The 14,742-nt window shown below is 42.3% G+C and overlaps 2 protein-coding genes across 6 annotated transcripts in view; both read left to right on the top strand.

The window, feature by feature from the left end:
- The window catches only part of GSPT1 (G1 to S phase transition 1), a 63,730-nt gene that overhangs the window by 25,531 nt on the left and 23,457 nt on the right, over positions 1 to 14,742 (top strand). For 2 of the 5 annotated variants that reach the window (XM_017890691.1, XM_017890690.1), the window contains exons 2-5: positions 8,626 to 8,667; positions 8,778 to 8,819; positions 9,874 to 10,098; positions 11,685 to 11,718. In XM_017890691.1, the coding sequence (XP_017746180.1) occupies positions 8,798 to 8,819; positions 9,874 to 10,098; positions 11,685 to 11,718 (281 nt within the window). In that variant the 5' untranslated portion in view covers positions 8,626 to 8,667; positions 8,778 to 8,797. Of the gene's footprint in view, positions 1 to 8,624; positions 8,668 to 8,777; positions 8,820 to 9,870; positions 10,099 to 11,684; positions 11,719 to 14,742 lie in introns of those variants that run through there. The other 3 variants (XM_017890688.1, XM_017890687.1, XM_017890689.1) reach the window with 2 other exon arrangements.
- On the top strand, positions 2,778 to 3,334 carry LOC108541227 (cytochrome c oxidase subunit 6C-like). Its single transcript, XM_017890693.1, is given in 2 exon segments — positions 2,778 to 3,048; positions 3,051 to 3,334. Coding segments are annotated over 2 exon segments (270 nt in total). The 5' UTR covers positions 2,778 to 2,882; the 3' UTR covers positions 3,155 to 3,334.

The raw sequence follows: 14,742 nt of genomic DNA, 5'->3' as shown, positions 1-14,742 counted from the left end.
CACTGTCTGTACCACTGTGCCTTTTTATTTTTAGAGTGTTAGGTAATTAAGGCAAAACCATCCACATTTTTTATGTGTTCTGCAGACTTTTCTTTCTGGTGTTTGCTTTTACTATTTTTCAGTATTGTCTATGGGAAAAAAAATACCTCAGCTTGCAAATTTTTGTCAGAGATGGGGTCATTCTTTGCTGTTGGAGGGATTTTTGTGAAAAAATTTCAAGAAACATTGTCTCATGTGATCTTACCAGATAATTGCCTGTTATTAAGACTTGCTGGCTGAGATAAATGAATCTTGCTTTTTTATCGTTACCACCCTGGCATAATCCAATGGAAATGTAATATGAACCGCATAGTTAATTTAAAATTTTCTTTTTTTAATTTTGTTTTTTGAGACAGGGTCTCACGTTGCCCAGGCTGGAGTTCAGTGGCGCAGTCAGAGCTCACTGCGGCCTCAACCTCCTGGGTTTAAGGGATCCTCCTGCCTCAGCCTCCCAAATAGCTGGGACTACAACTATATGCCTCCACGCTTGGCTAATTTTTACATTTTTTTTTTGTAGCGACAAAGCCTCACTGTGTTGCCCCGGCTGGTCTTGAACTCTTGGCCTCAAGCAGTCCTCTTAGCTTGGCCTCCCAAAGTGCTGGGCTTATAGGCGAGAACCACCACACCTGGCCCAACATCTCCTGAGTGTAGTGCTTCCCTAACCCCTTCTGAGAAAGTTGGCACATTTAAAATTGTTTTCAACTCTCTTGAACCCTAATGGAAATGCAATGAATGTACAGATGGAGGCTAAGGATCCTGGTAAGAAAAGGAAAGTGAGGCCAGGCGCGGTGGCTCATGCTTGAACCCAGGAGGTGGAGGTTGCAGTGAGCCGAGATTGTGCCACTGCACTCCAGCCTGGGCGGCAGAGCGAGACTCCATCTCAAAAAGAAAAAAAAAGAAAAGTGAAAAAGTGAACTGATGTGACTGGAAGGAACCAGTGTGAAAGTCAAAGGAAAACACGCTAATTCAGTAAAAATTGACTGTGTATTTATTCTATACAATACATCATGCCAACTTGTTGAGATTACCGAAGTAGAGAAAAAGTCTCCATGTTTCAGAAATCCATCCACCTACAGTTAATTCTGGAAGTCTATAATCTAGGGAACAAGAGCTAAGATACATGTGTACCTATTATTTATTTATTTATTTATTTATTTTTGAGACAGAGTCTTGTTCTGTCACCCAGGCTGGAGTGCAGTGACTCAATGATCTCAACTCACTGCAACCTCCGCCTCCCCGGTTCAAGCCATTCTCCCACCACAGCCTCCTGAGTAGCTGGGATTACAGGTGTGTGCCCCCAGACCCGGCTCATTTTTTAGTAGAGACGGGGTTTCACCATGTTGGCCAGGCTGGTCTCAAATTCCTGACCTCAAGTGATCCACCCGCCTTGGCCTCCCAAAGTGCTAGGGTTACAGGTACAGGTGTGAGCCACTGCACCCAGTCCCCGTGTGTGCCTCTAATTTAAAGAAGTGTCATGTCCGAGAGGAGTGATCATTAGCCCTTCAGGCTGGGGGATGGACAGGGAATGGGATAGAAATGGGGGATTAGGTAGGCAAGTGTGTACTACAATTAAGGAGAATCCTTGAGCTAGAACTGTGTATCCAAAGTGTAATCGAGAACCACATGTGGCTATTTAAATGTATTAAAATTAAATTTAAAATTCAGTTCCTCAGTCGTAATAGCCATGTTTCCAGTGCGTAATAACCACATGCTGCTGGTGACTGTCATGTCATAGCACAGATGTAAAACATTTCCATCACTGCAGAAACTTGGACATACTTTTGTCACACATATTTCTCTTTCATGCAATGTGAGACACTTCTGTGAGAGCTCTGAAGTTGTATTTTTCTTTAATTAACACCCCATTTAGCTAACAAAACTACAATTTTACTTAGGATGACTGTGTTTTGTTGTTATTGTTTGATACAGGGTCTTGCTCTGTCACCCAGGCTGGAGTGCACTGGTGTGATCACTGCTCACTGCAGCCTCCAACTCCCAGGTTCAAGTGATTCTCCTGCCTGGGACTATAGGCTTGTGCCACTATACCCAGTTAATTTTTAAATTTTTTGTAAGGATGAAGTCTCCTTGTGTTTCCCAGGCTGGTCTCAAACTCCTGGCCTCAAGTGATCCTCCTGCCTTGCCTCCCAGAGTGTTGGTTTTACAGGCATGAGCCACTACACCCGGCCTAAAGATTAGTTTTGTGTCTAAAGCAGTATGAATTTAAATTGCTGATTTATGAAATATATGCATCAGGCACTTTTTAAGAATTAGCCAAACATTTGTGTTTAAAACATGTAATTTGAATCAAAACGTAGCTTTTTTTTACCTGCCATGATGTCTGTGGCCTTGACTGACGTGTGCTGTGTGGATGTGCTGGCCAAGTAGGATTCTTCATGTTCAAGTCCTTTGATCCATGATCAAAGCTTTAAAAATAATTGTATACCCTTTTTAAAAATTGAAGCAAAATCCACATAACGTAAAACTGGCTGGGTGCGGTAGCTCACGCCTGTAATCCCAGCACTTTAGGAGGCCTAGGTGGGCAGATCCCAAGGTCAGGAGATGGAGACCGTCCTGGCCAACATGGTGAAACCCTGTCTCTACTAAAATAGAAAAATTACACAGGTGTGGTAGCGCGTGCCTATTGTCCCAGCTATTCGGGAGGCTGAGGCAGGGGTATCACTTGAACACGGGAGGCGGAAGTTGCAGTGAGTCGAGATCGCACCACTGCACTCCAGCCTGGCGACAGAGCAAGACTCCGTCTCAAAATAAATCAAATAAAATAAAATGAGTCAGGAAGGACGTTGGTGTTGAGGTTGGCATACATATCAAGGACAGTAACTACCATGGCTCCCGAAGTGTTGCCAAAGCCTCAGATGCATGGCCTTCTGGCCAAGCGTCTGCAATTTCATATGTTTGGAGCATTCATGGTATCCCTGGGGGTTGCAGCTTTGTATAAGTTTGGTGTGGCTGAACCAAGAAAGAAGGCATATGCAGATTTCTACAGAAATGATGAGATTTGGAGGAGATGAGGAAGGCTGGTATCTTTCAGAGTGTAAAGTCATCTTGGAATATAAAGAATTTCTTCAGGTTGATTTACTTAGAAGTTTGTCACTGATTCGTGTTCCTGAACACATGTATATGTGGGCTAAGAAATAGTTCCTCTTGATAAACAATTAACAAACAAATAAATAAATACAACTAACCGTTTTAAAGTGAACAATTCAGTGACATTTAGTACATTCACACCGTGTTGTACAACCAGCATTTCTATCTAGTTCTAAAGCATTTTCTTTGTTTTTTGGGAGACAGGGTCTCATCCCGTCATCCAGGTTGGAGTGCAGTGGTGCCATCTTGGTTCACTGCAACCTCCCTCTACCTCCCGGGTTCAAATGATCTTCCCACCTCAGCATCCCAAGTAGCTGGCGCTACAGATATGTGCCACCACGCCCAGCTAATTTTTATTTTTTTTGAGACAGTCTCACTGTTATGCCCAGGCTGAAGTGCAGTGGTGCGATCTCAGCTCACTGCAGCCTCCGCCTCCCAGGTTCAAGATTCAAGATTCAGCCTCCTGAGTAGCTGGGATTATAGGCACCTGTCACCACCTCAGCTAATTTTTGTATTTTTAGAAGAGACAGAGTTTCACAGTGTTGGCCAGGCTGGTCTCAAACCCCCGACCTCAGGTGCTCCACCTGCCTCAGCCTCCCAAAGTGCTGGGATTACAGTCATGAGCCACCATGCCTGGCCTGATAACTGGATCTTAAAATTGATAGTTAAAATTTGATTATGGTGAAACAACACAAACACCACATATTCTATGATTCCCTTGATATGAAATATTCAGAAGAGGTAAATCCACAGAGACAGAAAACAGACTGACTGGTGGCTGCCAGAAGCTAGGATAGAGTGTGGGCAGTAACTGCTAAATGAATATGGGTTTCCTTTCGAGTTATTAAAGTATTTTGGAAGCTGGGCGCGGTGGCTCACACCTGTAATCCTAGCACTTTGGGAGGCTGAGGTGGGTGGATTGCTCGAGCTCAGGAGTTGGAGACCAGTCTGGGGAACCGATCGAAACCCCATCTCTATAAAAAATTTAAGGCCAGGTGCGGTGGATCATGACTGTAATCCTAGGACTTTGGGAGGCTGAGGTGGGCAGATCACATGAGGTCAGGAGTTTGAGACCAGCCTGGCCAACATAGTGAAACCTTATCTCTACTAAAACTACAAAAATTAGCTGGGTGTGGTGGCACACGCCTGTAGTCCCAGCTACTCGGGACTTCAAGCTGGAGAATCGCTTGAACCTGGGAAGTGGAGGTTGCAGTGAGCCGAGACCACGATATTGCACTCCAACCTGGGCGACAGAGCGAGACTCCATCTCTAAAAAAAAAAAAACAAGATCCAGTTTATCATCTGTATCACAGGCAGTACTGGTGTTCTGCTGTCTTCTGGTAAAATCTTTTCACTTCATGTTTTAAAATTTGTGGTAATGTACCAAGTATCACAGCCAATTCATTAATCTTCCTTTATTATAAATTATACTATTAGTTTTGCCTTTTTTTTTTTTTGTTTTAAAGACAGAGTTTCGCTCATGTTGCCCAGGCTGGAGTGCAATGGTACTATCTCAGCTCACAGCAACTTCCGCCTTCCGGGTTCAAGTGATTCGCCTGCCTCAGCCTCCCAAGTAGCTGGGATTACAGGCATGAGACATCATGCCTGGCAAATTTTTGTATTTTTAGTAAAGTCGGGGTTTCCTCATATTGGTCAGGCTGGTCTCAAACTCCTGACCTCGGGTGATCTGCCCACCTCGGCCTCCCAAAGTGCTGGCATTACAGGTGTGAGCCACCATGCCCAGCCTAATTTTTCCTCTTTTTTTTGAGACAGAGTCTCATTCTTTCACCCAGGCTAGAGTGCAGTGGTGCAATCTTGCCTCACTGCGACCTCTGCTACCCGGGCTCAAGCAATTCTCTTGCCTCCGCTTCTTGAGTAGCTGGGACTACAAGCATGAACCACCATGTCCAGCCTAATTTATATATATATATTTTTTTTGCAGAGATGGGGTTTTGCCATGTTGCCCAGGCTGGTCTGAAACTTAGTTTTTCCTTTTAATTTGGGGCATGGTAGTTGCACTCAGTGGTAAACTCTGAAAGCTTTCCCACTTACAAAAATTGTTCCATTTTTAAATAGTTAATAAGGGTGTGTTTCTAAACATAGAGATAACGTTGGAAAATTTGAAACTGTAATTTCATTCCTTGAGAGGGTTCTAACTTCTTTTACTAGCAGCTGTGAACCATGCAGGATGTGAGAAATTACACCCTAATCATCTATTTCCTAGCCATGAACAGTTCAACCTAGGAAGAGCCTAAGCCCAGGCTCATTAGTAGCCAGTAAAATCTGGACATTGTATGCATCATGAATAAGACCAGAGAAGAATGAAGAAGTAAGGGTTTACTGTGGATGTATGAACACAAGGTAGAAATATATCGGTTTTATTTTTATTTTTTAAGACAGGGTGTCACTGTCTCACCCAGGCTGGAGTGCAGTGGTGCAGTCACTACTCATTGCAACCTTGACCTCCTGGGCTTAGCTGCCCGAGCAGCTGGGACTGTAGGCGCATGCCACCAGTCCTGACAGATTTTTTTTTTTTTTTTTTTTTGGTACAGATGGGGTTTTGCCATGTCGCCCAGGCTGGTCTCAAACTCTTGCCATCCTCCCACCTTGGACTCCCAGAGGTTTGGGACTACAGGTGTGAGCCACCATGCCCAACCCATTTGCAACTTACAATCCATTGTAAGTTGAGGAGCCATCTGTATTGTAAATCTAATAGCTGGTGCCAGGAACTAAGTGGTCAGGTGTAAGTACTGTTTTGTTTTGAAAAGCTGTTACAGTTAGTGATACGCTTGAGAGTGGTGAGGAAGCCCACCATACCAGTCATTTTCCTGCTTTAATATACAGTACATCATAACTGTGTCCACCAGAGCTTACTTTACTTGAATACTGATTTTCAGCAGGGGCTATCTGAGGAAGGGGAAGATGGCACTTGCATAACTTGGAAATGCCTGCAGTTGATTCTGATGTGCCAGTATGTTAGATGGTAGTGATTACCGGATCTGTTTCCTAGGGCTTTTGGTGGGGATGAGCTAGCAGTCGGCACATAGGGCTCAATAAAAATTAGTTAAAGCAAATTGCTACCACCACCACCCACGCCCTACACAATATGGATTTGTGAGTACTTTTTATCCTTGTCTGGCCCATAATAGATACTCAGTACACACACACACACACGCAGTTTTATTAATTTTCTTTTTTTTTTTTTGAGATGGAGTTTCACTCTTGTTGCCCAGGCTGGAGTACAGTGACGTGATCTTGGCTCACTGCAATCTCCACCTCCCGGGATCAAGTGATTCTCCTGCCTCGGCCTCCCGAGTAGCTGGGATTACAGGTGTGCGCCATGCTCGGCTAATTTTTTTTTGTATTTTTAGTAGAGACAGGGTTTTGCCACATTGGCCAGGCTGGTCTTGAACTCCCGAACACAAATGATCCCCCCACCTCGGCCTCCCAAAGTGTTGGGATTACAGGTGTGAGCCACTGTGTCTGACTGATACTCAATATATATTGATAGGATTGAGTTGGAGTAGTTACATAGCAGATGGAGACTGACATTTGTTGAATATGCCAGGAGTTCTTTAACTGACACTAAACAAATTATTTTCCCATTTCCTCCCATAAACCCCTCAACAATCCTCTCAGGTAGATGGTATATCATTCCCACAATTTCAGTGGAATAAGTGCATTCATAGCTTGTCATAAGCCAGGAGTTAAGCCTAGGAGTCAGCTTAGTTCCAGGCTTTGAGAGTACCCCATGCTGTCACCTCCTTCTTAGGGTGGCCTGTGAACTTGATTCTCTCAGTACTGCCTGGCTTTCTCTGAAAATTGAGTAATTTTTCCTTACCTTACCCTTAAACTTTTCTTCAAAATGGAAAAGCAAAAAAAGGTTAAATCTGTATTGTGTTTGAAGTTCAGTTTCGGTCTCCGTCCAAACCAGGTTCAAATGGGTTTCCCCCCTGTTTGTTAATGTCCTGCTCATCCCACAGCTTGGGGTCATCTTAGACCTTGTACTCTCCTTTTCTCCCAACTCCTGTCAGGTGTAGCCTGCCTGCCCTTCCAGTTGTATTGCTTGGTTGTCCCCATGGCATGCTTTCTTGCAGTGGTGATGTGGGTCTTCCTGCCTGTGGGGTCTTCCCCACTCTAGTTCATGTAGTTTAAGCTGCAAGAAAAAGATCTTCCTAAGTGACAATCTGAGCCTGTCACTTAAAAAATAAGAAAAACAATTTGGTTGTCCTTTACCTATCAGGGACAGGAAATTACTTACTCAACATTTGATGCTATTGAAGGTTGGGCCCAAAACACTTTCTCTTGACTCTTACAGGTATTGATCCTTTCCGGGCAATGATTTTACAGGTTACAAATTCATTATTTTTTCATACTTGCTGTGCATGATTCATATGATTTAATTCTTTGGTGTCTTTTTCTATTGTGGAGATTGTTTACAGCAGGGGCACATTCATATTGGAGTATAATTTAGGTTTCTCTTTATCTGACAAACTAAAATCCAAAAAGCAGACTTAGATATTTGGTTATTAGTATGTATTTCTTCTACATCTCTTCCAGTAATGTCATAAATAAATTTGCAGTGTGGCAACTGGAAACTGGATTGTTGCTTGGTCTTAGAGTTCTAGTGTAGGAAAAAACTGGCATTACTGGAATCACCTTTTCTGCAGATGTTTTTAACGGCTTATATGTATTTCAGGACTTTATACAAATGTCATTTATCTTATAGGTATCTGATTTATTCAGGGATTTTGATGAGTATGGAATATTAAAATGGGCTAATCACAGGCTGGGCGCGGTGGCTCAAACCTGTAATCCCAGCACTTTGGGAGGCCGAGGTGGGCGGATAACCTGAGGTCAGTAGTTCAAGACCAGCCTGATCAACATAGCAAAACCCCGTCTCTACTAAAAATACAAAATTAGCCAGGCGTGGTGGCATGCGCCTGTAATCCCAGCTATTCAGGAGACTGAGGTAGGAGAATCACTTGAACCAGGGAGGTGGAGGCTGTGGTAAGCCAAGATCGTGCCATTCATTGCACTCTAGCCTGGGCAACAAGAGTGAAACTCAGTCTCAAAAAAAAAAAAAAAGAACGCTAATCACGGCTTTCTTGGGCTAGGTTACCAAGAAAGAATCATGGGAAGTAGATGTGTATTTGTTGAGCACATCTGATATGTGCTGAGCTGTTTGACAGTATCTGTGAAGAAAACGTTTATAAAGCAAATCAAAAGAATAAGCATGTTTTTATGAATACATTGAAACTACTGAAAATGTTTCAAAATTAGCTGTAATTAGTGGAATTTTGAAAAGTAGGTTAAGCAGAGACTTCTAATTTGAAGGCCTGAGTTAGCTGCCATTGATCTGGGGTTATTGATTGAGGCTTGTGTCGTGTTATTGAGCTTCTGTTTTTACTACATATTAAAAGATAAGTGAAATAGATGGATAAGTATCAATTTTTAACAGAACTTATTTCTGTTAAACAGCACCTGTGGAATCCTCTCAAGAGGAACAGTCATTGTATGAAGGTAATGATGCTCTCTTTGAAAGTCTACTTGTGAAAACATTAGGTTGTCTATGCTGTATAAAGCTAGATACTGTTTTGTAAATATATATTATATTTCAATCTCTTGTCTAGGTTCAAATTCAGCTGCTAGCATGGAACTTTCAGAACCTATTGGTAAGAAAATTTCTGACCATATTAATACAGTAATATGAAACTCTTTCACTCTCAAGATTTAAGGTGCAAATGTGTTAGGATTATTGTAATGCCTACATTTAAGACACATTGAGTCTTTGCTATTAGTATTTAGAAAGTAGAACAAACTAGGCATTAACACTGTCTTGATAAACTTAGCGATTGCAAATAAAATTGAGTGGAGGAATGGTAAAGTCAATTTAAATACCTGTACATGTTCTGTTTTCTTTTTTTGAGATGGAGTCTTGTTCTGTCGCCCAAGCTGGAGTGCAGTGGTGTGATCTTGGCTCACTGCAACCTCCACCTCCCGGCTTCAAATGATTCTCCTGCCTCAGCTTCCTGAGTAGCTGGGATTACAGGCGCGCGCCACGATGCCTGGCAATTTTTTTATTTTTAGTAGAGATGGGGTTTCACCATGTTGGTCAGGCTGGTCTCGAACTCCTGACCTTGTGATCCCGCCCACCTCGGCCTCCCAAAGTGCTGGGATTACAGGTGTGAGCCACCATGCCAGGCCACATGTTCTGTTTTTTTGGTGAAAAATATTCTTCCTTTTTATAACTTAATTCTTAAGGGTTTCATGTTCCCAGGGTGATTAAAGTTGATGCCAAAGTTTTATTACTTTAAGAGGAAAAAGAAAATATTTCCTAAATCCTTTCATACTTTTCGTGTGTCACAATTTTAAACTTTACTTTTTTTCTTACTATCAGGGTGTCTCAACACTGGAATAACTAGGCTGTTGGGAATGTTAGGACTCTTGTTTACATTTTGTTTGTCCTCATGAAAATGAAGCTTTGCTCAAATAGCAGTCTCAGCCTGTGAGTCAGTGCCCTCTGGTCTGATACCAGCAGTGAGTCTGCCTTGAAAGCTGTCACCCATTTCTGTTACGAAAGAGGTTTTCCTGCTTATGTGTCACTAGGCATTAGGAAATGGAACTACATATGAAAAGTTCCATTTGTTGTTTTAAAGCTTGTGTATTTTAAAGTATAGATTATAAGTCTTTTTCAGAATACTAAGTTAAAATGTCTTCCTTCAGTAGAAAATGGAGAGACAGAAATGTCTCCAGAAGAATCATGGGAGCACAAAGAAGAAATAAGTGAAGCAGAGCCAGGGGTTGGTTCCTTGGGAGATGGAAGGCCACCAGAGGAAAGTGCCCATGAAATGATGGAGGAGGAAGAGGAGATCCCAAAACCTAAGTCTGTGGTTGCACCACCAGGTGCTCCTAAGAAAGAGCATGTAAATGTAGTATTCATTGGGCATGTAGGTAAGCTGCTGTCATAGCAATTAAAGTTACTGGATACATGAAACATAGAACATCCTTTTTAGCTACTTGGAGATGTTTAGTGAAACTGAAGCAAATTAATAGAAAATGTCTTGAATTTTAACTTGCTAGATTTTTTTTGGCTGGCAAAAAAATTCAAGTACTTTTTTCTTGAAGTTTAGGCAAATGAATAATTCTGTAATGGCATAGATGCTGGAAGAAAAACTTCAGTATATTGTATGTAACATATAATTAGTCTATTGACCATTGATGGTGGTTCAGCATAGATTATATCAGTATCTTAGAAAATGTGCCCTTTTTTAATGAACCTCAGTTAACTTTGTTAATTTTAATGTGATTGACCTTACCAGATATCTTAATTTTGTGTGAAGCAGGAAATCAATAATTTGGAGTAACTTATGGATGCTTGCCAGGTCGCTGGTTTAGCAAAAAACACAAGAACAAATTCATATAATTTATTCGGATAGTATCTGATTATCTGACCTATCCCCAGAATTGTGAGAAAAAAATACAGAATTATGTGTCTTTCATTTCTGCTCTCTCTGCCTTCCCCCCGAATATGAAACACCATACTCCTTCTTTTAGTAGCAAGAACTCTTTTGAAAGTGTAAAGGAGCGACTGAGCACTGTGGCTCGCGCCTGTAATCCCAGCACTTTGGGAGGCCGAGGCGGGTGGATCATGAGGTCAGAAGTTCAAGACCAGCCTGGCCAACATGGTGAAACCCTGTCTCTACTAAAAATACAAAAATTAGCCAGGTATGGCGACATGAGCCTGTAATCCCAGCTACTCTGGAGGCTGAGGCAGGAGAATTGCTTGAACCCAGGAGGTGAAGGTTGCAGTGAACCGAGATAGCGCCACTGCACGGCAACTCTGGGCAGCGGAGCAAGATTCTGTCTCAGAGGAAAAAAAAAAAGGTGTAAAGGAGCACATACCTTACTTGCTGTAAGTGAAAGCACCTAAATGTAGTTCACAGTTCTTGAGCTGCTTGTGCTCTCTGAAACTCCTCCTGGGGAATTTATAGTCAGTTGCTGCTGTGCCTTCGGAGTAATCTGTTAAAAAATTCTTTCCTTTATCAGTAAAGTATTTCTAAGTGTTTCTTTTTTTTTTTTTTTTTTCTTTTTTTGAGACGGAGTTTCACTCTTGTCGCCCACGCTGGAGTGCAATGGTATGATCTCGGCTCACTGCAACCTCTGTTTCCCAAGTTCACACGATTCTTCTGCCTCAGCTTCTCAAGTAGCTGGGATTACAGGTGGCCGCCACCATGCCCAACTAATTTTTGTATTTTTAGTAGAAATGAGGTTTCACCATGTTGGCCAGGCTGGTCTTGAACTCCTGACCTCAGGTGATCTGCCCTCACCGGCCTCCCAAAGTGCTGGAATTACAGGCGTGAGCCAGTGAGCCCAGCCTTGAGCCTCATTTTCAAAAGGAGAAGGGTAATGAACTAGGATTTATGCCACAAATTCATATGGAAGATTTAATTATGTATGTTAAAGGGCACTGTTGTTTGTATATGTAGCCATTGGTTTTTGGTTTTAACCTATGGTTTGCATGTTGATGTTACTTTTAGATGCTGGCAAGTCAACCATTGGAGGACAAATAATGTAAGTCTGTATCTTTTGTTAAATAACAGAGTTAAATTGATTGAATGAATTTTAGGCATTGTAAACCTTCATACAGTCACACAAAGGAGATAAAACGGGTCCCCCCAAGAAAAATTAAAAATAAAATTACTGGGACGTAATACTGATGTTAAGAAGTGATTTTTGGACTGGTGTGGTGGAACACACCTCTAATCCCAGCATTTTGAGAGGCTAAGGTGGGAGGATCACTTGACTTGAGGTCTGGAGTTTGAAACCAGCCGGGGTAAGACAGTGAGACTCTGTCTCTACTTTAATTTTTTTTAAAAGTAGTAGTTTTGTAATGTGATTATTGCTATTGTTAAATGTGTTTCTGAAAGCTTTTACATTTTTTAAAAATAAAAAATGAACATAAAACTCTAGATTATGGGAAATCTTAGTCTGCTTTGCATATAACATACATGGGAATAATGAAAACCAGCTCTTGAATCTGGTGAACAGGAGAACTGTTTTTTCCTCATTCATTAGCTCCTTAAATGTATATGGATTTCATAGACAGGTAGACTAGCTAAAATGCTAAGATAATTTTTTGATCGTATGATAGGAATTTCCTAGGTATGAAATGACTGTGGCTGGCTTTTAGTAATGCATTTTAGTATTGACAAATCTTGATAACTAAAAGTCCTAAATTTTAATTGCTCCTGTAAATTAGACCCATTTCTTCACACTGTGTCATCAGAGGACCTAGAGGGCTTGCCATCATCTTGCCTAGTTAAATTTTTTTTTTTTTTTTTGAGATAGGGTCTCATTCTGTTAACAAGGCTGGAGTGCAGTGGCATGATTTTGGCTCACTGCAGCCTCGACCTCCTGGGTTCAAGCAGTCCTTCCACTTCAGCCTCCTAAGCAGGTGGGATTACAGGTGCATGCGACCATGGCCAGGCCTGGCTAATTTTTGTGTTTTTTGTAGAGGTGGTGTTTCTCCATATTGCCCAGGCTGGTCTTGACCTCTTGGGGTCAAGTGTTCTGCCCTCCTCTGCCTCCCAAAGTGCTGGGATACAGGTGTGATTAACCACACCTGGCTAATGGTAATTGATAATCTTGCCAGTTACTTCTGAACATTTCCACAACAGAGACCCTAAGACAGGCTGTTAAACAGGGGTCCTTCACCAAGGTCTCTGTGGTTGAAGTGTCACAGCCATATGATAATATGTTTCAGGACAGTGTATATTTTTTGCTGATGGGCTGTAAGTTTTGGTGGCATCACACTGGGTTTCTACATGCAAATGCTTATGTGCACTGCACTGTAGATGTCTATGTGGAGAACACAGATGAAAGCTATAGGGAAAGGAGGGCTTTGAATTGGATTGAGTCAAGGGAAGTATGCGTTACTGACGAACTATTTTAAAATTATCATCTCATTTTGACAAGTAATAAGACTTACTTGCCTAGACAACATTGTTGCAATTTTTTCTCTTTTCTATAGTACCTACATTTACATTTACTTGTTATTTTATTTTTAAATTTACTTGGCTAGGCGTGGTGGCTCATACCTGTAATCCTAGCACTTTGGGGAGGCCAAGGTGGAAGGATCATTTGAGCCCAGGCTTCAAGAACAACCAGGGCAATATAGTGAGACCCTCAATGCTATAAAAAATAAAAATAAAACTAGATTTAATTTAAGAGACAGGGTCTTGCTGTGTTGCCCGGGCTGGAGCGTAGTGGCTATTTATAGGGGGGATCATAGCACACTATAGCTTCAAATTCCTATGCTCAACTGATCCTCCTACCTCAGCCTCTCAAGTAGCTGGGACTAGACGCTTGCACCACCATGCCCACCTTATATTTACTTTAAAAAAGAAAACAAAACAAACAAAAACCTTCTATATTCTGAAATAATTTTAGATTTACGGAATGATTGCAAAAACAGTACAGGAAGTTCCCGTCATTCATCCTGTCCTGATGTTAACATCTTATAACCATAGTAATTCATCAGAACTTCTTTATTACTGGTGAAATTAGTCATGATTACTTGGTTAAGGTGTCATCCGTCAAGATTGTCCACTATAAGGTTATTGTTTTCCCTTTTCTGTTTTTTTTTTTTCTGAGACTAAGTCTCATTGTGTCGCCCAGGTTGGAGTGCAGTGGTGCGATCTTGGCTCATTGCAACCTCTGCCTCCAGGGTTCAAGCAGTTCTCCTGCCTTAGTCTCCCAAGTGGCTGGGACTATAGGCATGCACCACCACGTCTGGCTAATTTTTTTGTATTTTTAGTAGAGAGGAGGTTCCACTATGTTGGTCAGGCTGGTCTCGTACTCCTGACCTTGTGATCCGCCTGCTTCGGTCTCCCAAAGTGCTGGGATTATAGGCATGAACTACCACATCAGGCCACTTTGTCTGATAATTTGAGACTGTAAATATCCTTTTTCCACTTACACTTTCCATAATTTTAGCACCCACCAGTGGTACCTTTAACTATTTTCTAGCCAGGCATGGTGGCTCTCACATCTGTAATCCCAGCACTTTGGGAGGCTGAGGTGGGCAGATCACTTGAGGTCAGGAGTTCGAGACCAGCCTGACCAACATGGTGAAACCCAGTCTCTACTAAAAATACAAAAACTTAGCCTGGCATGGTGGTACATGCCTGTAATCCCAGCTGCTTGAGAGACTGAGACAGGAGAATCGCTTGGACCCAGGAGGAGGAGGTTGCAGTGAGCTGAGACCACGCCGCTGCACTCTACCCTAGGCGACACCGCGAAACCCTGTCTCACACACACACAAAAAAAATCTGGCCAGGCGCAGTGACTCACGCCTGTAATCCCAGCACTTTGGGAGGCCGAGGGGGGTGGATCACCTGAGGTGAGGAGTTTGAGAGCAGCCTGGTCACCATAGTGAAACCCTGTCTCTACTACAAGTACAAAAATTAGCCGGGCATGGTGGTGGATGCCTGTAATCCCAGCTACTCGGGAGGCTCAGGCAGGAGAATCACTTGAACCTGGGAGACAGAGGTTGCAGTGAGCTGAGATTGTGCCATTGCACTCCAGCTGGATGAC

The sequence above is a fragment of the Rhinopithecus bieti genome, unplaced genomic scaffold (assembly GCF_001698545.2).
Source record: "Rhinopithecus bieti isolate Rb0 unplaced genomic scaffold, ASM169854v2 scaffold_19459, whole genome shotgun sequence".
NCBI classification, from domain to species: Eukaryota; Metazoa; Chordata; class Mammalia; order Primates; family Cercopithecidae; genus Rhinopithecus; species Rhinopithecus bieti.
Note: the sequence above shows the minus strand (reverse complement) of the source record. Positions and strands in the feature narration are given on the sequence as shown.